This window comes from Diceros bicornis, chromosome 6 (assembly GCF_020826845.1).
Source record: "Diceros bicornis minor isolate mBicDic1 chromosome 6, mDicBic1.mat.cur, whole genome shotgun sequence".
Classification (NCBI taxonomy): Eukaryota; Metazoa; Chordata; class Mammalia; order Perissodactyla; family Rhinocerotidae; genus Diceros; species Diceros bicornis.
This window is the reverse complement of record NC_080745.1, coordinates 19,963,709-19,987,897: the sequence shown is the minus strand read 5'-3', so window position 1 is coordinate 19,987,897 and position 24,189 is coordinate 19,963,709. Positions and strand designations below refer to the sequence as shown.

The 24,189-nt window shown below is 39.8% G+C and overlaps 1 protein-coding gene across 2 annotated transcripts in view; it reads left to right on the top strand.

Annotated features, from left to right (window-relative positions):
• Positions 1-24,189, top strand: part of ACTN2 (actinin alpha 2) — a 66,080-nt gene that overhangs the window by 15,853 nt on the left and 26,038 nt on the right. Inside the window, exons 2-8 of one of the 2 annotated variants that reach the window (XM_058542960.1) lie at positions 9,548-9,662; positions 10,598-10,717; positions 11,508-11,594; positions 16,089-16,176; positions 17,928-18,006; positions 21,172-21,253; positions 24,097-24,182. In XM_058542960.1, the coding sequence (XP_058398943.1) occupies positions 9,548-9,662; positions 10,598-10,717; positions 11,508-11,594; positions 16,089-16,176; positions 17,928-18,006; positions 21,172-21,253; positions 24,097-24,182 (657 nt within the window). The remainder of the gene's footprint in view (positions 1-9,547; positions 9,663-10,597; positions 10,718-11,507; positions 11,595-16,088; positions 16,177-17,927; positions 18,007-21,171; positions 21,254-24,096; positions 24,183-24,189) is intronic. The other variant, XM_058542959.1, reaches the window with a different exon arrangement.

Below are 24,189 nucleotides of genomic sequence, written 5' to 3'. Positions count from 1 at the left end.
CCCAGGCTCCAAGGGAACAAGTTATTTTGAGAAGCATAGCTCAGGATCAATCATATGTAAGGCTGTTTGTTGGGAGCCTTAAATGCTCGCTTACCAGAAAGTCCCCAAAGGAATTCTTCACGTAGGTTGTGCCAGCTTGGGGGAGGCAGGTGTGACCCCACAGAACTCCCAGCCTGTGGTTAAGTCAGGCTCTTGGCCTCAGGAAATCTTGAAGCTCGGATGCCCAGGCACCAATAGCTTTCATGTAGTTCTTTGAGCTTACCACTTTTTTTTTTCCCACCTTTTAGAACAAAAATGACTTAGACTTTGATTCTGAAGATATTTGATTTGGTTAGTTTAACATATGCTTCCAGCTCTAAAATAGTTTGGGAAGAATCTGCGTATTTCTAATCTTAACTCTTTTTTCCATTTAATGGGGAGTTTCATCAAGATCATTTGTTAACTGTCCTTTAAAAGAGAGAATGCTGTAACATTTTTTTTTATAATTAAAATTTTATTTCAAAAATTTTAAAACACCGTTTGGAAATAAAGGCGGTAGCTTGGACTGAAAACTAAATCATGAGTCAATGGCTCAGAGAAATGTTTGGTGTCCTTGCCATGTTTTATCTCTACCTTGAGGACTGTAGAGATGTGGAGATGAGTAATTGCAGCTGAAAAATAAGAATTAGGAGAATGAGTAATCAGGACTCCTGTAAGTGGTAATAAAATATTTGTTGGAAATTTTCTTGAGCAGGAGGGAAATTAACAGATGGAAATAGTTTAGCTTCTAGATAAATGTAAGATCTTTATGAAACAGAGAAAAGTGCTAAATAATTCGGCCCAAATCCAGTAGTATTTATGGTGATTCGTATAAGAGGGAACGTCGGGACACATATTGGATTTTAAATGGAGAGTTTGACATGGAAAAGGAATGCGGTAAGCCGAGACTTAAGACAGTTGTCATCTTCACAGGACAAGGGAAGCATTTGCAATGTAAGACCAGCAAATGATAGACTTTAGTTAGTTCTGTGTGTCATTTTGGTGTATTAATTACTGTTTGTCTTCATTGAAATCAATAAAATTTAGATCGGAATAGTGAATATTTTAGCATATTTGAATGTTGACCTCTTTTTAGAAGAAATACTCTAACACTATGTATCAAAAGACAATTCTTAAGTAAAGGTAAACTCATGACTCCCAGACAAATAGAAAAATGAAATATAAGCAGGTTAAAGATGTTATTTAATTAATGAGAAAATGGAAGAGGTGTTACAACCAGTTCAAAAGAGAATCTGAAGAATAGGCACATTTATAGATCAGGAATATTGAAATGAATGTCCAAATGGAGGCAGACTCTGCTGTGGGAGAAGGGAGGGTTGTCCCTGTACTGAACAGAATGCATTTCTTGTCTATAGACAAGAATTATTTTGCATTGCTCTCTGTCATCTGTGACTTGCAGAGGTGTAGAATAGCATAGAAGGGGTGCTGTAGACAGTGCACAAGCTTCCCATTGAAGGTTGGATTTTTCCCAATATTAAAGTAACCTTGTTAGCCATTTCACCTTTCCAAATTCCATAACTTTAATCTGTTCCATCCTTTCTGGAGGTTATGGAGGAGATTCCACATATCAGAGAGGTCACTCCTCAAACTGGAATTAGTCTGGGCTGGATTTGGCTTTGTTAAAAAAACCTGAAAAGCATTTTTCTTTTTCCTGTTAGGCAGCCTTAGAGATTTTAGCACCTTTCTTTATGTATTCTGAACAGCGCAGGGACTAAATGGAAGTCCGTCCTCTGAGTCTGACGTTTGAAGCCTAAAATTCACAGTTCAGAATTTCTGATTAAAACCAGACCTGGATAGCACTGTCTTTTCAAGTGCTGGGAGAGCCATCTTTAACCTACCCACTTCGAGTCTTTTCCATTAGCCCGATTCTATTTTTAGATACCCTCAGTAGCGAGGTTGCCTTTTATTTTTTACAAGGTTTTTGTTTTGGCAAGATTACAGAGTCTTTTTTAACATTTAAAGGATTCTGTAGTTAAGTTTGACATGATAAAAATAATTTTTTAAAACCTGGAACTTGAGCACTTACAGATTTTCACCTCCTTGGTTTTTTAATTTTTTCAGTTTAAAAAATCTGATGGCTACCCTCTTTGATCTGTCCCAGGAAGTCTGACAAATAAGATGTTATTCAATAAATAGTTGCTGAGTGCCACTGTCTCCAGGCACTGTCTCAAACACAAACCGAAGATCCTGCTTCTCTGTCTGTCACTTTCATCAGCATTTTTAGAATGTTCAGGTGGTGGTGTCACACACCAGGTATGTCTGACAGTGTTTCTCCTCTTTCCTTAAAAGACTAATTGAGTTGTTTGTGGCTTTCTTACCCTTTAATTTGAGATTGTTAGGTATTCTAACATTGGATAGAAAGAAATCCTAAATCCTGCTTTTAGGCAGAATTTGTTGGAGGCAAATCAACGGGAAAAAGCTGCCTCTCTTATTTTCTCTTACTTTGTCTTTGAGCAATTAAATTTATATTTATGAGTATTCCTGGAACTCAGGTTAAAAGCAGTATTTGGGTACTGTTGAGGTTCCAATTTATTTATGCCTGAAATTGTCACAGTTAAAACTTGAAGTATTGAGAATTTGAATAGATACCAGCTGTGTATGTGTGAACACAGGTGCATGGGCTGGATGCTGGGTTCTTCAGGTGATACAAAGGTGAGTCAGGCAGATAAGAAGCCTCTATGTTCATATTTGGTTCTTTGATTCATAATATGTATGCTTGCAGGCATATAAAAGCCTGGGAAACGAGTTGTGAGCCTTCTGTTTGCAATGGAATGTGATGGAATTTGCCTTTTTACACGAGTTAATTTTAAGGCTCTTCGTACCTGGTGTATTATGAACCAAGTCCTGATGCGAATGTAGCCTGTTATATTAATTGTCGCTGAGCAATAAATTTTTTAAAAAATGCAGGGGCAAAATATTTTTACCCCATACTGGCAAAAACTAATGTTCTGAGCACTTTGTACCTTGAGGAAGTTAAGAAATGCTAATGATGTTCTTTGTTCTCTGAACAGTGGTGTGAATACTTGTGATAAATCGGAAAAGACGAAGACCTGGCATCGTTGTGGATTCTTGGATCACAGACCATCTTGCATCCCTTTTCTGACTGTGTACAGGAACAGTCTATGAAATGTGCTAAGCAACAGCGTGTTTATGCTTAGTTATTGGAGGTGGAATATCTCCTGTGCTCTAGTAGACTTAAATCGTGACTATGGGCTGTCTTTATTTTTCTATGCAATGACTTAATTCCCTTTCAATTTAAACCCCAAAGCATCTCAAGTTTTTTAAAATTGCCATCACTGACTACTGTTCTTTTGTGTTTCTATGGCATTTATATTTGTGAAATATTTTCCAGTCTCTTATAATTCATCATACTTCACAGCCAACTAGTTGAGTGAAGTTAATGTGCATTCCTTCGGGGGAGAAATAAACAACAGGAGAGCTGAGCTGACTTTCCCACACCAGACCCTCAGCTGGTCACAAAGCCAGGCTTCAGATTTTAGGGCTGCTGTTTTTCAGAGATCGCTAAACTGAGCTGTCACTTGCCATGTTATCTAGCAGGATCTTGGAGACTAAGCAGAAATTTGTGGGTGGAAAATAAAAGGGCTGCCCACTGTGTGGTTAGATGCCTGGTTATGCAAGTTATGAGAACATTAGGGCTCCAAATGGACCTTCAAGGCATCTGGTAGTTGGTTGTAGCACATGCAGGATCCTTAGAATTAACGCTCTTCTACTTACGTACTTCTTGCTTGGATTACATTTTTTAAATGTTGTGTGAGTAGTTGAAGGTGTACTTTGGCCCTTGGCAACCTTGAAGGTTTGGAATTTTTTCAAGATCAGATGATTATTCAGTATTCACTACGCTGAATAGTCAGTCACCACTGTGAGTGACTTCTGGATCCAGAGACTTTTTAAATGTTTTTAAAAAATGGTTGAGTGTCCGAATATTTAAATTTAAGATCATGCTGCTGATTTCTGATGTGATTCTGGAGTGTCCCATAGTTTGGGTCTTTGTAGCATTTGCAAGGATCACCCAGTGCAATTCCTCCTGTGATGTGTGGATAAGGGTCTTTCTGTCTGAGGGGGTTGTGAAGATTTGTCATGAACCAGTGCATTCTGCTTCTGCTGGCCATGTGTCTGGCAGCAATTTCTGCCCTCTCAGAGGAGCAGGCTCCCTGCTCTTTATAAAGGCAGTGACTCTTTTCTTAAATGCTGGAGCTGAAATCACAGTTAATTCAGAGAAACAGCTCTGACCCTCCCCTCCTACCTTAACCAGAGATTCCACAAATGTGTGCAGCATTCTAGAGCCCACTTACTTTTCAAATATTCAACAAGAATCAGGAAAGCGATTAGAAGGAATCTTGGCAAATTGAGAATTGGTAAAGTGGAAAAGAAAACATTATTAAAGCGATTATTGTAAATAGGAAAATATATGGAGCATTTTTAGAAAGTCAACTAAGCAGAGTTGTGGTTTTCAGTAGTTTTACATGAGAAGGTTTGCAGAACATTGTGAGAGGTATTGTTGGCCGGCTGGTTTTTACATTTCTTCTCCTCCTGATAACCTTTTGAACTATTTCATAGAGTTGATTATGACAATTATTATTTTTTTTATAGCTGGGAAAGTGTCAGGACATGAAGGACAAATAATTGCATGGTGTCAGACTCAGAAATAGAATCCGAGTTCTGAGCCACAACTGTGGGCTGGACCACACTCTGCCTGTCCTCTTGGCTCCCTCTCGGGGACCACTGCCCCTGCTCACCTGGGGCTCTGTCGTCCCACTCCACAGGATGCACGCCAGGGATCGACACAGTGAGCCTCTTGCTGTCTTTACTCATTGTGGAAAGTAAATGATATGCAAACTCAAAATCATAGAACACTCTGACAGTGCCCCAAGCCGTTTTTGACCTGACAGACATGCCGTTTTGTAATTGGTGGGTTTAAAAGCTAAAAGCTATTCAGACCTGCCTAGCCCCGAGCTTCATGCTGCAGGCTCTGCCTGAATGTCCCAGCCCTCAGTAGATTCTGTTCTGTTTCATTCAGAAAAGCCCCATGGCTGTAATGAGTCTCCATTTCAGAAAATGTGATCTGAAATTAGGTTTTTATGTAGTTATTATTAAAGTAAAAGCTGGCTAAAAAAGAATAAAGGAAATTTATAGATATTGTATTGCCAAATTTTTTATTTGGAGAAAATGGAATGGTAAATTGAACAGATAGTCTTATAGGAACCAGCCCAGGCCTAGAACCTTACTGCTAAAAGAGTTAATAATTAACTGATAGCATGAAATGGACTCATAACTCAGAACCATGTTAGACTCAGGATTGACTTTTTTGTCCTTATCTGCGTATCCAGGTAATAATCTCTTCCAGGTACAGATGTGAACTTATTTTATGTAAATAATCACAGATATTACTCATTTGGATTAAAAAAACCTTTTTTTCCCTTCTCTCAATGGAATAGTCTACAATGTAGGTGCTTATGTCTGTAGGCTTAATTAACTTGAAACCAAATACAAATGCATAGCATTCAGTAACACAAACTTATCTCAACATGTCAATAAGGACATAGGTGCTTTTTTGCCATTAAGTACATTGTGTTGGTTATCATATTATATAATTTAAATTTGAGAAATACAGTAGTCTTACAGTTCCTATGAACTAGGGACTTTGCTAGTAAGTTTTTCATGAAAGAAGGAATGGCTTTGCCCACCACTGAATGGGGCTAACAATTCTTGCTAACCAATATTCCTGGGAAACTCCTCCAACTGATATTTTTCTCAACCACCATGTTTTGGGGGTTGAGGAGCATTTTCTGGGCCTCCAGATTATGTTCAGATATATAACAGAGGAGAGATTGCTGATAATTTGAGTACTCCTCAGACTTTCTGCGTGAAAACATAATACTACAAGTCACAGGAGCATGGCCGTAATCCCCAGGCCCTCTTCCTCTCCGCCCTGTGCGTGGACAGCTTCCTGTCCTGCGACCAGGGAGGGTCCGTAGGGCAGGAAGACCAGTCTGTGCCTACAGGACTGCCCATCCTGTCCAGTGACTTGTGAGTCTCTGTGTTTTGGGAAGAGATGCTAATATTTGCTCCGGTTGTCTAAGGAATAAACATAGTGAGACAGTGACTTCCACTGCCTTTCTGTCTTTTCTTTCTGTGACTTGAACACTCCTTCCCTTAGCTTTGTTGTGAGTTTCTTTGGAAGGTGATACAGACTAGAAACATCAGCCTTTCCTTTCTGGAGATAGATGGTTCTGTGGTTTCCCATCTTGGTTCTCTTTGTGTGGCTCTGAAAGATTTTGATGTGCCTATTTTAGAGATGCAAAAATTTGTATTTATCACTAGGTGTAGAGGAGCAGGGAATGAGTTGTTCTTCAGGAGAGAGGTAGAGGAAAGTTTGAGTTGGAAGCAAGAGAGGAGGTTGGAGGAACCTCAGATGTGACTGGGCAGCTTCTGAGTTGAGCTGTGGGCTGGGAAGACATTGGCCTCTTTCCGTGATGGTCTCTGTGTGGTTCATAGAGCACCATTTTTCTTAAGAAAGGACATCCAGTTTGAACCTAGAAGCCTGCCTCCAAAACCATGTGGATTTACCTTCATTCTGTTTTAGTTCTCCAAGATTTAGTTCTCATGCACCTTAAAAAATGCATGTTGCTATTAAACAGCAAGAAAATCCACCAAGAAGCCACCAGGTAAAATGTATGGGGTTTGTTGCTGCTGTTGCTTTTGTTCCTATCTCCTCAATGATTAGCAGGCTTTTCACAGAAACAGAGGACGATGGGAAATGCATAGGAATAGTCTCTGTAGGGTATGGTAATTAAAACTGTAAATAGAATGAAAATTAAACATTCTAAAAAAGCATAAATTGCTTTTCAGAGTGCACTGGCCTCTTCGCAAGCTGTTATCACAGAGCTATTGGAGTCCTTTTTCCCATTTAAGTTGGTTAGTCACCACCTTTATTGGCTCTTAGGAATACTCATTAAAGGTAGGGAAACTTCATTAGACTTAACTAAATAAATTGACCTTTTAGATTAAATTCACTCTCTGGATTCGTACTACTGAATAATTACCTATGGTAAATTACCTTCATTGTATGTGTACCTATAAAAAGATGGTATCAAACAGACTTTCACAGTGTTCCATAGTGGGAGTCTGGAAGCTTGCATTGATTTCAGGAACAGCTTTGGGGTGATCTCCAGAAGTGCTTCTGATCCTTTTATTATGAAGGGACTTAAATGACATGGTAACAAGGTAAGGTAATTTGCACCAGCAATATTGCCTATTTTCAAGTAGAATGTAAATAAAGACAACTCTATAAATATTTTGTAACATTATATTTTTTCTCTGTCAATTCTGTTTTTAAAAGTCACAACCTGTTATTCTCTCGTGCCTTTCCCAAAAGGTTAGGTATGTGATTAGTCTCAGTAGTGTCAGTTAAAAACAAAAAAAGAAACAAAACACCTTTAAGGTAGATTTGCTTGCCGAAAATGGGGCTTGGGATGATTTTTACTCTAAGAACTTAGTTATCTGGAAACAATCTTAATGTCCATCCATAGGGAGCTAGTTACATCAAGTGTGGTATAGACACTACAGTGGGATACTATGCAGCCATAAAAAGGAATGACCTGCACTGGTATGGAATGATCTCTAGATTATGTTTTTTAAGTGGGTAAAAATAGCCAGGTGCAGAACAATGTATACTATGATTTGTATTAAAGGCACAAAAAAAAGATGTGTGTGTCTGTGTATTTATATATGTGTAGAATATCATTGAAGAGCTACACAAGAAACTGAATCTGTTTGTTCCCTCTGGGGAAGGGAACTGGGTGGCTGGGAACAAAGTGAGAGGGAGGCCTTTTACTATATAACCTTTTGTACCTTTATACCCTTATACCTTTTGTACCACTTGAATTTTGAACCCAGGAAATGTATTGCCTATTCAAAAAGCAAATACATAAAATTAATAAACAAATAAATAATAGACTCTTATAATAATCTTAGCTTCAAAAAACAAAATTTGATTATCTAGAGTGGCACTGTCCAGTAGAACTTTCTCTGATGCTGGAAATGTTCTGTATGTGCACCATCCAGTCCAGTAGCCTCTAGCCACATGTGGCTTTTGAGCACTTGAACGGTGACTTATGCAGCTGAGGAACTAAAGTTTTAATTCCTTTAATTCTGATTAATTTACATTTAAATGGCCATGTGTGGCTAGTGGCTACCACAGTGATTGGGTGCAGATCTAGAATATATGGCTTCGAGTATCTCTTCTGTTTAGACCTGACTAAAGTTTAGATGTGTTTTAGGAGAAATAGTTGTCAATTTAGGCTCTCGGGGTAAAATTCATTATTTGTAAATCCAAAAAAATGCCCACATCTTCTTTTTGCCCTAAATTTAATGCCATCACATATTTCTTAAAATAAGTGACTATTACTTTGATTTGAGATTTGAAAATCCTCTTTATTACCCAGGAAAATTATTTTTTATGGAAACTCTGTCTTTTTGTTGTCTCATTTGGAAGCAGTCAACTTTTGAGAGGTTCATTTTCTCATCTATAGCACAAACCCTGTTTGTGTGTCCCCCCCCAGTGTAATGTGCTGGGCACTTTGTTCTTGAGCCTAGCAGCTGTTGCGAGACAAGGGACAGTTTGCATTCTTAGCCAGCAGCTGCCAGAAGCATTTCTAATCTGGTTTTGGCAGGAAATAGTGCACAAGTGGAAGCCAAGTTAAAAGAAGCTTGAAAAAGAAACAGAATGACTTCGGATGCCACTTAATATATAGTTCATCTTTCCGCTGGAGTTTCCCCTAGTAATTGTCAACATGCCTAGACTGTGAGCCCCTCCAGGGCAGGCTGTATCTAATTGTTTTTGAAATCCAGGGTCTAGCCCAGGGCCTGGAATATGCCAATAGGAGGTCATGATTACTATTATAATTATTATTTTTTAATGATTGACTATACTGTAAATTTGTTTAATTGATTTAGTTACTAACTTAAAACTGTTGTTCATCCAAGATAAACTAGTTGTAGATAATTAGTGGTTATGGGTCCCTCCTCTCTTCTCCTTTCTGCTACACAATACTGCCCACCCTCTGCTCTAAAGTAAGACATTTTGAACATTCTTTAAACATTATTTATTCATCCATTCTGCAAGCAAGCTTATTTTTGTTGTATGCAGGGAATAAGCACATCCTGATTTAGTCTGTCTTTCCTACAAAGTAAGAGGTTTTCAGAAGGCATGGGTGTAAATGTGGTACCTTTTTAAACTGAAGGCAAAAATTCCCCAGGTTGGTATACCAAATAAATGATTTTTTGTCTCCAAAAAGGAAATTTTACTGAAATCTTACCTTTGGCCCTCAAATCATCCTCTGTCAAATTCTGTCTGCTTTCTCTAGAAGGTCCGAGAAGCGCCAGCCTCTTAGACTCGCTAGAATGTGCAAGATGTCAAGTGTTGTCCCCGTGGAGGGGGTCTGACTGCTGATGGGGCTGTGCTAAGGAGTGTTGGTTCTTGTTGCAGACTTTCACTGCCTGGTGTAATTCCCACCTAAGGAAAGCTGGCACCCAGATTGAGAACATCGAGGAAGACTTCAGGAATGGCCTTAAGCTCATGCTGCTTTTGGAAGTCATCTCAGGTTGGTCTTAAACATTTGCCATAGGTGTTATACCCCAGTCCTCTTCTTCTGTGTGTGAGCAGTAGATATGCATCTACTTAAAGATGACTGCCTCAGAAGTTCCTTTTGAACCTGGCTGGGCAAGAACATGGTATTATTGGCAAAGAAAACCTTTTCAGAGAGCAATCTGCCTGGAGTTATTTTTCTGGTCTAAAAAAGGAGTGAACTCTGTTTAAAATTGACTTATTGAAATATTTATACCACCCAGCTCAAAACAAAATGAGAAGAAAAAATGACATTTATATGACTACCCGCCATACTGCCTTCTCTACTCTCAGTCCAGCTACTGTATATTCCAGAAATTGTCTTTCATGCAAAAGCCACCGTATATGTTGGCATAACTCTGAAACTATGAGTTAAAATCTGAGAGGGGTTATGTTTTGTCCTGCATTTCAGTTGCCTGGTTTAGACTTTGGACTAGAAATGGATCACCCTTGAAGAAGTGTGACTGGGAAGGATGATGGCACGGCTGCCCTGATCCATATATTTTTATAATAAGGTGTCTGAGATGAGCCCTGGCAGCCACCACTCTGATTTGAACGAGGCTATCCTGACTTTCTCTGACAGCTAGTCGGCAGCTCCAAATGCTCTAGGGACACCAAACAGCTTCTCTCTTTACTCGTTTGTTAAGTTGGCTCAGAGACCAAACTGGATTCTCCCAGCAGATCTGAAATGCATATGGCCTTAACAATATCTCTCCACTGGTCCATTTGATCTTGAAAGTTTTTTGTTTAGTGTTCCCTCTGTACTGTGATTGGCAGAAGCTGAGGACACATAAGAAACAGTCAGATAATATTTCTATCTAAGGAAAGCACAGACTCTGAATTTTGGCATCTTGATTCTGCATCAAGGGGTTATTTTCTCTCTGTCTACACTATCCTTTTTTCATCTGACAGGGGAAAGGCTGCCCAAACCTGACCGAGGAAAAATGCGATTCCACAAAATTGCTAATGTCAACAAAGCCTTGGATTACATAGCCAGCAAGGGCGTGAAACTGGTGTCCATCGGGGCTGAAGGTAAATGAGGTGTGAGGGGAATACCCCTGACCGCCACACTGACCTCACAGCAGGAGTGTGGGCCTGCTTCTGGAGGAATTCTTCCCTCTCTCCCGCCATTTACTGTACTTGCTTCATGTCAGGCTCTCTACTAGGCTCTGGGTGACAGAGACGAGAACAAACGGTACCACAAATGGGAGACCAGGCCCTAGGATTATTTGCAGAGAATAGAGTCAGATATAATGCCATCATCTTCAATTCGATTATAGGAATGAGAAAGAACTTATATATCCCAAAGACTCTTAATAAGAACTAATGAATAGAAGGAGGTGGCCCCTTATTCTCTGTGGGAGATTGGGAGTCCTGGTGAGTTTGGCAGGAGCCGAGACTGCCCTGCCTCTCATTGTACGCAGCTGAGTCCCCGGAACCTGCCAGCCGGGGAGTGCTAGGGGAAGGATCAGTGTGAAGATGGACCTGTGTTCTCTGTGGTTGATTATTTAGAACCTTAGCTCATCTGGTCTTTAAACTTGGAAACTCCTGGGTTGTGTTCAGTGATTATACATATGCAAGATTGGTGCTTATTATTAACTCAGAATTCATTTAAACTGGAGACAGTTGGTTATGAATACCATATTTATAACTAGACACACAGTGACACTTATAAGAAAAAAACCATAAACTGGTCTTTCCGTACATATATTTCCCAATAGCTCTGAAGTCAAAACTTACAGGAAACTTGTAACTTAGAGGAAAAATTTATATACTGATTATGTTATCTTTATACTAATTTCTTGTTTTCTCTTACCTAAAGAAATTGTTGATGGCAATGTGAAAATGACGCTGGGTATGATCTGGACCATCATCCTTCGCTTTGCGATTCAGGATATTTCAGTTGAAGGTAAAAGAAATGGTTAAAAATCTCACTGTATGAAGATATTTAGAATAATTTGTAAATTGAGCTTTTAAATTAAAATTTGAATAGGGTTTTGTAAAATTGAACAGTCATTTACATGATTGGAGGAGAATTATGTGAGTTGGGTTTTCACAAGTTTTCTATTTGTATGGGAAAAGACCCCAGCAACGCTGCTTCATTCATGGGGGTGGAATCATTTCGGAAAAGATGAGCACATGTTCTGAACAGAAGTTGCTTTTTAAAATGAGCATTTTTTAAGCTTCGTTATTGCTTATCAAACTAGTAGGTTCATAACTGTAGCAGAATTCTTTAGGCTTAGAGCTGAGACACTATTTTTTTTCCGGTGCAAAAAAATAATCAATTGAAATCACAGTTCGTCTGTCCTCCCTCCCTCCTTTCCATTCTTTCCTTATATTCCTTCTTTTCTTCTTTTTCTCTCTCTCTCTCTCTTTTTTTTGTTTTTTTACAAAGTCTCTGTTGTCATTATATCTTTGGAGCTAACAACTGTTCCATTATTGTAATAGAGCCCTAATCCTTGGCACCACCACCAAAGATGAAAATCTTTAGTCTTCTAAACCCACTGCACTCCTATATATTTTGATGAATTCAGGACTGTTGAAAAGTGTCAAATTGACATTCTTAAAATTAGAATTTGCTTATTTAGCCCTCAAATCACAAAATGTATAGCTGAAGAATGTCTTTGAGGGCAGTCTGAATTGTCCAACCACCTCCTTGGTTGGGGGTGTCAGCCTCCCCCTCCTTTGTCACCCAAGAGGTAACCAAGTACCTGAATGGTGAGGGGCAGAGGCGTTGTTTATAATTCTGCTCAGGATGGAGTACCCTCTGACTCTGGTCTTTTTTAGTGATTTTAGTTACTAATCCACAAACAAACATTAAACATCAGCAGTTTGCCTACTGTTGTACCAGGCAACATGAAGCCAGCCATACTTGCCCTTAAGGAGTTTCTAATCCACTTAGACTATTCCCTTCCAGCACTGACGCCCCATTTATGTCACCTAAAAATCAAAGTAAGATATCATCATATTAAAACCTCAATAATTCAGGCTCAGGAATGACAGCCAGCTTGAATTAATAAATAATCTGAATTTGAAACTTTTGTACAATGTGCTTTTACTAAAGTACACTCCTTTCATGCTATGGAAAATAATAAAATGCTTCTTTAAAGTTCCTGCTTTATTAAAAAAGAATAATTTGTAACAATTTTATCAGTTTTGTATACTTCTAAATTTAAATATTTAAACAGTTGAAGCACTTTAAAGAACAAATACTGTTTTTAAAAATCTTCACACTGTTGCATTTGCTGACTGGCAGGTCCTTTTCTGACAAATGTTACAGAGATGAGCTTGACCTCACGTTGTTTTCTGATTGGTTACAAATTTCAGATTTGTGATAATATTAATTTAAAACATAATTCTATTTCAAGTGTAGCTATGAATGGTGTTATCCGTTAGAGATTCCCCCCAAATTATGAATGTGCCCCAAATGAGGTAATCAAGTCACTGTATTTTGTAAAATATCACAATAAAAAGATACATTAATCTACTTTTCAAAAGACTAAGAAATTAAACATTCAAAAGGAGTAATTTCATTAGCAAAGTGCGTAAATCTCTTCAAGCAGTCTTTCAGTGTCCAATACAGTAGATAATGTTAGTTTGTTAACTTATATTTTTATTTGTTTTATTTTATGGAGTCATTTCTTAACAACCTCACTTAATTTCTGTAAGTCTACAGAAAAATCATCTTAATTTGTTTTAGCAATGTATATTATATAGAAAAAGACATTGTTATTACAACTGAATTCTTTGAGGAGCCAGTCTCCTTCAACAGAATGATGGGCCTCTCTCACGAGAGAAAATGGGAGATTAATATATCTGTTGATGAGAGCAGTCCACATGTAAGAAGATGGGGTTCCTTGGTGTGTCATGTGGCTTGTCATGATAGAATGACAAATGACACTACCTACTTTTATACCCGTGATCAGGGTTTTGTGTGTGGATGTGTGTGTGCACCAAATGGCCGTGTTTCAGATTTAACCTACACCTGCAGGGAGTGGGGTGTACTACAGTCACATACATAATTGACACAGGCTTGTTACCCTTTTACTGAAAGCCTAAAAATGGACTTGGGGGTGGGAGAGATCAGCTTTGATTAGAATAGCCAATTGAATGAGGAGAAAACTTTTTCGACATTCATAGCCTAAGAGTCTTCAGATGCATTCAGACAGAAATTAAGTGAAACTCAATCTGTAAACTTGTAAATCTAAACTTCATTAGCAGTTATAGGATTTTATTGATCTGCTGTACCTCTGTTTATTTTCTAACTTAGGTTTCATTTAAACTTTATAAAATACAGTACATTATTTTCTCCTGATGTACTTTTTCTTATTAATAACATTGGCCGGGACCCCAAAGGCAGGCAGTTATGTATATAGCAGAACAAGTAGATATGGAGTTCTAAATTTCAACATCTGTACCAATTAATATTTTAATAAAGTCTTAGAACTTTCAGTCTTTTTCTTTATCAAGAATTTGCTAGAGGGCCAGCCTGGTGGCACAAGCAGTTAAGCGCGTGTGCTTCCCTGCGGCGGCCCGGAGTTCGGCAGTTCTGATCCCGGGCGCACACCAACGCACTGCTTGGCAAGCCATGCTGTGGCGGCGTCCCATATAAAGTGGAGGAAGATGGGCGTGGAGGTTAGCCCAGGGCCAGTATTCCTCAGCAAAAGAAGAGGAGGATTGGCAGATGTTAGCACCGGGCTGATCTTCCTCACAAAAAAAAAAAAAAAGAATTTGCTAGATAAGAGACATGAACGGGAATCATTCAAATATTCTTATAGCACATGAAATTTTGGGAGTGTGTTTATTTCAACTGGGTTATGGGTCAAAGAAAAGTCTGAATGAGAATAGACAATTTAGATAAATAATTATAGAATACTTATTTTGATTTGAAAAAATCAGTGTCAAGCCCTTACTAAAATGGAAGGCCAAGGCCCAATGTTAGTTAAATGTCCACATGTCTATAGGGCTTTCTAAATTGTTGACAGTTAAATACAGGCAGAATCCTAGGTTATGTAGGTGGCTTTGAGGAGCTGTTTGGAGGTGTGTAACTTTGGGTCCTCCAAGAAGCAAGTGCCAAGATGGTATTAGAAGCCTTCTTAGTCTGCTCAGGCTGCCATAACATAATACCACAGACTGGGTGGCTTAAACAACAGAAATTTGTTTCTCACAGTTCTGGAGGCTGGAAGTCCACGATCAGGGTGCCAGCATAATCAGTTTTTGGTGAGGGCCCTCTGGTGAAGGCTTGTAGATGGCCACCTTCTCATTGTGTCCTCACATAGCAGAGGGAGAGACAGACAGACAGAGTATGCAGCACACCAGTGCTCTGTTGGCTTTTTTAAAAGGGCGCTAATCAAGGGCCCCATCCTCATGACCTCATCTAACTCTAATTGCTTCCCTAAGATTCCATCTCTAAATACCATCACATTGGGGGTTCAGGTTCAACATATGAATTGAGGGAGAGGGGCACAAACATTCAGCCCATAACAGAAGTGTGAGAGTTTTGTTGGGGGAAATGCCTGTGGAGGATAAGGGATGGGGAGCAGGAGATGGCTGTGAAAGCCTTCAGGCCAAAGCGACCTGGCCGACATCTCTGCTGAAGAAGGGACAGGGAGGGCTTGGGAAAGAAGAGTCTCATTCTGCAGTGCAGTCCTCAGGGCGGTTCAGCCGGGCTGATGGGGAGTCCTTAAGCCTAAGTTGCTCTCAGAGGAGTCCCACATATAGCAGGAATGGCCCAGCTTTAGTGCCCGCCGCTTGCTCAGTCTTTGGCTGGAGCAGTCCTGAGGAAGTATGGCCTCTGGGGAATGCAAGGCTGGATTCAGAGTGTAGCAGCTGGGACATCAGTTGCTGCCCTGTGCTCCCCGCAGCGGGACATCTGAACAGCTCATCCTCATGGCTACCACAGGGTGGTGTTGTTTTTTTAACTTGGTCAAAACTCAAGTGGCCAAACTTGAAATTTACCAATAAAAGCCTTTATTATAAAAACGACTGGGCAAGGGAATAAATTTGAGACATAGTGGCCTCTGTGATTTCCATTTACCTAAGAATATAAATTATAAGTGAGATGAAAGACAGGGTTAGTTAAGTCTTAAACTATACACATTTTAAAAATTTTCATTAATAAAAGGTTAAGTTACCAACAACCCTGAAGTCTGGTTTTGTATTTATGATGTCATAACTTGCCGTTGCTCCTGCATTGTCCCATTTAAGCCCCTTAGGAAGTCCCATCAGAAGTCAGTCACTGGGAGCAGGGTTCCAGCTCCCAATCTCTTGCCGAGACTTCGAGAAGAGATGATGCGCTTGGCTGTCGGCCCCCTGGCAGGTCTCTTTAGAAGGGGACTAGAAGTTGAGTGAATCACGTGGTGAATTTTTCCTTGTGGACACTTTTTGTTGGCTGTCATTACAGAAACCTCTGCCAAAGAAGGTCTGCTGCTTTGGTGTCAAAGGAAAACCGCTCCTTATAGAAATGTGAACATTCAGAACTTCCACACTAGGTGAGCGCCCAGGGCCCTGGGGGCCTTATATTCTCGTTGGCATCCATGGATGGCAGGGAGAACAGTGTTTATTTACACCAGTGTTTTCCTCCTTCTGTCTGAGTGGCATTTTTTGTATGTAGCAGAATTAAGGCTATAGAATTTTTGATTCTTATAGTCTCTCAGGGGAAAACGTTTTATTAAGGTTTGGGGTGCCGGTAAAACAGCACTGTATTTATAAGTGAATATTATGCAGTGCCTGAATGGGTCTTCAGAACTTGGGGGTATAAGAATGCACCTTACTGGGACCTTCAGCTCATGCTGAGAGAAGGTAGCAGGAGTGGCTTCTCAGTGAGAAGGAGAGACCGTAGCAGAGTCTGTCCATATTCCCATGTACTAGCTACACCCCGATGCCTCCACTCTGTAGTACACGGAAAGGTACTTCATCCATCAGTTTTGTGTGCTGGAATTCAAGAGAAGTAGGAAAATCATGTTTGAAAAAGAACTGGATGAATGAAATCCAAATATAATGGAGAGCGTGACTTTGTCACTTGCTTCGGTCTTCTCTCTCATGCACATGTTTTGTGATTATTACGTATGAGTAGAAGAGTTGTTTATAGTTTCACCCTTCGTATGGTGGGTTACCCATGAATATAAATGGGTCCCCGGCCACCAAGATAATCAGAGAAATGAAAGATAAGGATGAGGCACAAGGAGGAATTGGCAAGGTTCTTCCAGGTAGACAAATATTAGAGTGTCTGCCAAGTGTCAGGAGCTGAGCCCAGTCTTCAGTGTACAAAGGTGAGAGAGAGGCCTGCCTGTCCCTGTCACACGCTGTCTGAAGGATGAGAGGAGCCGGGAAGGGCTGGGACCTCCTGCCAGTGTAAACGTGAGAGCGCCCAGACTTGTTTCCCACTCACCTGCTTGCTTTCTTCCTCGGGCCCAGGATCGGCCCATGCATTTCAACAGTGTTGCTCCTGGGTTTCCTCCTTCCCCTGACCCTTAGAGGAACTGAGCTCCCGGCCCTAGCCTTCAATGAACCCTCTGGTCGCCACTGGCAAGCTCACGGCCAGGGGTTGTCTAAGGGACAGTTAATGCTGGTGTTTCTGGGGAAACAAACTGGAAATCCAAATCCTCCTTGCAAAGACCCTCAGGTACCTATGTGTTTTTGCCTTTAAAAAAAAAAGAATAACCTTATGAAGAAAGACAGCGGAGTACCTGGGAGCTAATAGTGGCTTTTTAAGCGTATTAAGAACTCTTGGAGGAAGATGTCTCCTGGACATTTCAGGGTAGACGTCCTTGGGTATGTTTATTGGGCAGACCCCGTGAAAGGTCCAGAATGGAGACTTGGATGAGAGAGAGAGCAGGAAATCTGATCTGGAGGGCACTGACAGAGGAGGAGAGCAGTGACAGCAGCAGAGAGGCATCTTCCCTTCTGCCACTGCCGAGTCAGCCAGCACAGAACCAGCCTTGGGCAGGGGACAGGGAGAGTCCCAGGCCAGGGGGTCCTGAGCTGTAAATGGAAAGGAGATGAGCAAGGGGGTGGCAGTCCTCAGTGGACCCCAGGAAGAAGACAGGTGTTCCAGGGGCCACAAGAGCACTGGGTGGGATAGGGAGGAAGGCACGTGGGGCCTTTTGTGCATTAAGTCAGATAGAAGGAAGTTAGGGGCCACGCGTCCCAAATTTCAGGCTAGTATCTGACCAAGAGCAGACTGTTGCTGCTGCTTTCTCTCCATTAACACGTCTTCCTGTTCTTCTCGACCATTGTGCAGCTGGAAAGACGGCCTTGGACTCTGTGCGCTCATCCACAGACACCGGCCCGACCTCATTGACTACTCAAAGCTTAACAAGGTCATTCTGGGGGCCCGGCATGCGGTGTCCCGTCTGCCCCTCAGCATGTCGTCCTGAAAATGAGCACATCAGCACCATACAAATGCTGAGGCTGCCGCCACCGTGGCCTGCCAGCTCGCCTGGTACACAGGGAAAGCAGGAAGGGTGGCCAGGAAAACACTTATCTGTTACGTTAGGGCAGGACAAGACCCAGAGCCAAGTCACCCATTTTGCCCAAGTTAAGATATGTTGGTTGCTTTGGCTTGATTTACTATGAAGCCTTTACATATGTTTCTTAGAAGTTTTACATTCCCAGACTGTCAATATGAGAAGTAAAGTGTATATTTTTTTGAGGAAAGGAAGGTTCAAATACTCCAAGCCTTCGTTATTAATTTACTTGACCTTTTCTGAAGGATTTAGTTGCAGACATATTTATTCAGAATTATTAACTTGTTTCTTGCACAAGGAACACTTGATAATTATCTCACTATTGATACAAGATATTAGTTGTAGCCTTAGAAAAGTTTTGGGGATTTATTTTTTTTTTGGTTTCGCTCTTTGCAGAAAATTCAACTTAAGAAACTTTAATTCTCCCTTTAAGCCTTAGTGTACTTAAGTTTCAAATAGTCTTCAAAATCGTTCTCTAAAAATACTTTAAAAATGTAATCTGTGATGGAAAAGAGAAATCCGTGCCCCTTGTGGTGGACGCTCTATGCTGCCCCAGAGACAATGCCGTGTAGAGCTTTAAGACTGCAGGCACTGCCCGCGCCATAAACATTCCTCAGGTGGTGGTTACATACGGTTTCTTCTGGTTGCTGGTGTGCTCAGCCGGCCGCTCACACTGTGTTGCTGTGTCTTGGTGTGGAATCCGCCCTGCTGCATGCTGCCCTCACCCCTGTGGCATGCACGGTCGTTGGAACAGTGTCCTGCCTTTCACCACCTTTTCGGTTGTCGCTTGCTCACCACCTCTCTCCTGGCCTGTCTCCATTGACTACAGGGTCGCACGTGAAGAATTTACTTGCATCCTAGAGATTAATACTACAGTCCTGTAATAGAAGGTTGCCTAAGAGATGGAGCAGCCAGAGTTTCTCAACTTTTCAAAGCGTATATTCTCTTATTCCTGAGTCATTTTGAAATGTTTCAAACAGAGGCAAGGTGTATTTTTTTCAATGAATCTTTATCTCGTTTGCAAAATGAGGGGATTGTACCAGATAGGCCTAGTTTCATTAGCAGTTTATACTGGTCAGTTTTTGTTACAAAAGGTTAATAACCTGTGGTAACTGGCCATCTAAGATGGGTGAAAAAATGATAATTAACAATAGCAGCTGATACTTATATAGTTCTAGATAAGACACTATTTATGTTATAAGTGAATATTTATGTATAGATGTATTAATATGTATTTTATATTTACATATATGTACATTAATAATATATATTCATAAATATGTTTGTATATACATATATGTATATTACACTACACACACGTATTCATTCAGTCTTCATAATGCACAGTAAAATATAATGCACCTATACAGTAGGTACTATTATTATACCAGTTTTACAGATGAGGAAAGTGAGGAATTCAGTAATCTGTCCAAGGTCACATGGCCAGCTGCTGATCCCAGAAAATACTTAGTTGCCACATTTTATCTCTTTAAGTTACAGTCTAAATGAGATAGCTTTCACAAAGTCTCAGAATCATTACTCTGTATTTTTAATGCTGAAAGTTTTCTTACATATTAAAAACAAAAAGAAAGAAACTTTCATTCAGCTGTTTGGCTTTCTAAACATGTGCAAAAAATATCCAGGTAAGACTCACTTTATGATCTGGCTGCCTTCAATGAAATGATTATATGCTTTGTTAAAACAGTATGTGGTTAAAAAAAATTTGCTGGGGGCCCGGCCCGGTGGCGCAAGCCGTTAAGTGCGTGTGCTCTGCTGCAGTGGCCCGGGGTTCGCCGGTTCGGATCCTGGGCGCACACCGACGTACCACTTGTCAAGCCATGCTGTGATGGCGTCTCATATAAAGTAGAGGAGGATGGGCACAGATGTTAGCCCAGGGCCAGTCTTCCTCAGCAAAAAAAAACAGGAGGATTGGCAGATGTTAGCTCAGGGCCGATCTTCCTCACAAAAAAAAAACTTTTTGCTTGAAATAATTATATACTGTGTGAGGCCAGGAAGCTTACTTTGGTTTCTTCGTTGAGCACTGTGAATGCGTTTTTGAAGGCTGCACTTTTTAAATGTTTCACTGTATTCAAATGATTGTGCTCATTGCAATGTTTTGCAGTTTCTAAAGTGTTAAATGGCTTTGATGTTAAAATTCCGTAAAGTCATCCCTGGACTAACACTGCTTTACATTTTGATTTTTCTCTCTTACATACCTCCCCCCAATCCCAGATGCATAATGGTTAATCTCTAATAGATCAAAGAAAGAAATGTTAAATAAGTGTTTTAGTTTTTCAGTATTTCAGTTATATACCTCTGGTTAAACATATTTTGTTTACATTATATGTATTTAACCAATTTTACAGTGGAAGATAAATGTAATCTTAAGAACAAAAATTCCTTCACAATTTTCACTTATAATTTTAAGTTTTTGTAATTTCTCATAGTCGTTAATATCCTAGAAACGTAATCTTTGCTCTTTGTAGCCACCTCGTAACATTCTTTAGTGATCTAGAGGTTTTACCTAGCAACATGTTTACCTCGCCTCTTTACCCCTTGTCTTTCTTTTATTTAAAACAAAGATGTTGGACTAAATATTCTCCATGATCATCTTCAGATCTGGAAAATGTATGTTTCATGATTTCCTTCGGAATCATTTAAATTTTGTTATTAATAGAGTTGAAAATAAGCTCTGACGTATTTAGAGTGTTCTTTCCTGTCCTTGAGAAAATCTGTGACAACTTTCCTCCTATTTGCAAAGCATTTGTTCTCCTAAACCTTTTGCTTACGTTTTTTGAATTGGATTGTGCATGGATTGTGTGGTTTTGTATCATTTTTGATGTTTCTCTAAGTATTTGAAGTGATTGGGAAAAGGTAAGAAGGAAAATTATTTATATTATTATGGTTATGTGTAGATGGGAAGGTCTCTTTCCAAAAGTGAGGTATATAAAAAACATTATTCGTATGTCCTGTTCAAAAAAATATTTTTAAAAACTAGTTATGCTATTTTTCATGCAGGATGACCCAATAGGAAATATTAACCTGGCCATGGAAATTGCAGAGAAGCATCTGGATATTCCCAAAATGTTGGATGCTGAAGGTGAGATGACCTACAGAAAATCTATGGACTACATGTGTTATAGCCATGCATGGGGATTTGTAAAACTTTATAGTCAAGTTGCATCTGCAGTACTTAGGATTCCTCAATGAGTATTAGAGAATTTCATATGTAGCTTTTTCATAAATTATTTTTTAAAATCCTGCTCAAAAACAAGCCAGCAAAACTATGGTAAAAGGGTTTGTAAAAGGTTAAGCTTTGGCAAAGAAACAGAATGCTTTGGTTTGTGATTTTCAAAGAAAAACTTCCTATTTTAATTTTTTTAAGAACATAATATATTTTCCTTACTATGTAGAGACAAGTTTAGCAAATAAATCTTCTTGTGAAGTGCTCCACAAGGAAAAAATCCTTCCTTCCAACCAGAAGTTATAGAATCAAAATGTAGAATATAGAACATTCAGCCATCAGTGTACCTCTTGAAGTTTCACATTTCATTTTTAATAGTCTAAATTAAATTTAGTTTAGTTAGATCTGAAAGAACTTCTAAATATTCTGCAGTTCAGTATCATTTATGCTGGGGACTGATTTCAAATACCTTTTGTGCCCTTTATGTGTGATGAATTGTACGTGTGTACAATTCGTGTGAGTTGTACCTATGGCACACCATTAAAGCACAAATATAGGAGACCATTCATTCATTTCACTTGTTCATGATTGACTTGTCACTCAACAGACATTTATTGAGCGCCTACTATGAACAAGACCCTCTGCAAGATACTATAGGAGATAATGAGATATATATTAGGATCCTGACCTCAAGGAACTTACGTTACTGCATTTGTTGTTAATATTATTCCCTAATGGTCCATTGCTTCCACTAATTAGCATTGTTGGGGAAAAGGAAAGAACTTGATTATAGTCAATAGTCAATCTGTCCCTCCTCATTTTTGATCATTACATTACGGCTGCCATAACAAATTACCACCAGTTGGTTGGCTTAAAACAACAGAAATTTATTGTCTTATAGTTCTGTAAGCTACATCTGAAATCAAGACATTGGCAGGGTCATGCTCCCTCCAAAGCCTCTAGAGGAGGATCCTTCCTTGCTTCTTCCAGCTTCTTGAAGCCCTGGCATTCCATGGCTTGTGGCAGCATCACTCCAATCTCTGACTGTCTTTACGTGGCCATCTTCCATCTGTGTCTCTCTCTTGTCTCTTTCTTTCTTCTTATAAGGACACCGGTCATATTGGATTAAGGGCTCTCCCTCCTCCAGCATGACCTTGTCTTAACCTGAGTATATCTGCAAAGACCCTATTTTCAAATAGGGTCACCTTCACAGGTACTGAGGGGTAGGACTTCAACATATCTTTTGGGGGGACACAATTCAACCTGTAACAGTGATCTTTCAATTTGGATTCTAATGTTGCCCGTTTATTAAATTTAACCATTTTATAAAACACCTGTATTATTGGTATTAACACTTGGATACACTCTTCAGAATTCTACTTACGGTTTCTCCAAAACTCTTTAGAGGGAGAACGTCAGTAAAACAACGAAGTAGCAACATGGAAAATGTCCATTTCCTTTTTGTCCATCTGTCTTCTCTAAGCTAAGTTTACATTTGTGTGGTTTCTCCATTGACCTTTCCATATGGTAAGTAACTACCCAGGATTTTCCCACTTGAATTAAGAGGGAGGATACTAAAGAGAGGAGAAAACTAGTGAAATTTAGTAAGTTCATGTTCCAGGTCATTAATGCCTCCCTAATATATGAAAATTGAGGGTGAGTTCAGGATCACCAGCATCATTACTCTGGCATGCTAACATTCTTCTCCGTTCTTAGGTTTTTCCTTAGTCTCTGAGTCTTGGTCTGGGCAAAGGTTGACGGGATGCATTAGCACTTTGTTCATTTCGTCCTCCCTTGTGACACATTCTAGTCTCTTACTACATTTCTTCATCTTTCCTTTTTAATGGTTCAGAAAAACGCTCACACATTTATATTGTTCTCTTTGTAGGGCAATTTCTCGTAAGAATCTTCTGGCAAAGAGTCATGAACTTGCCTGACTTGGGTGTGGGTGTGCTGTGGTACAACTAGCCAACAGATTCCACCACGCACTACCCTTTGTATCTTTGCTGCCTGCATTTGGTATCATATTAACAGTATCATATTAACATGTTCTTATGTCTGCCGCTCTTTTATTGTAGTGTCATATACTAGACTCCTCCTCTCAGATTGCTAATCCCTTTTGGTGAATCCTTGCCTTCCCACTTGCTACTATTGAACTTACTTTCTGTCATTTGTGTTTGTATCTGAACCCTAAACAGAAATTTTTAAGTGGCTAATTGGGCCACTCATCCAGGAACCATTACCTGTGGTAAAAACTGGTGGAACTCTTCCTTGTATTAACTATCTTCCATGCTTTTGAAAGCTTATGAAAGTCGTTTCCCTGTTTTCTTCAACAAACCTTTTTTGAGGTGAGCATCAGGTTTAGATTTGTGGGTGCATATGTTCTGTGTGGACTTGCAAAAGGGTTCTTTGTGGACCCCTGGGCCCTCCATGTGTACGGTGATAGAAAGTCTTTGGGAATTCTGTGGAATTCTGGAGGTCTAATTCTTGCCATGGATGTGACTTACTTGCTAGTTTAGGGCTCTTCTGAGCTAGCCATGCCCTTCTTTTTGGCAATTCCTTTATTTCTGTTGGCAGTTCTCAAAAGTGCACAGATTAATGACTTTGCAGGTGTGACTTCTTTGATTCGAGCCAAAGTTTTAACAACAGAAGTGTGTGGGGGTAAAGGGGGAAGATTCATTACTTTGACTTCTCTGAGGTAGCACTAAGCCTGCTGGTATTAGAACATCCGAGCAGTTAACCTTCTTTTCTCCACACAGATTTAGTATACACTGCCAGACCCGATGAGAGAGCCATAATGACTTATGTTTCCTGTTACTATCATGCTTTTGCTGGTGCACAGAAGGTGAGGA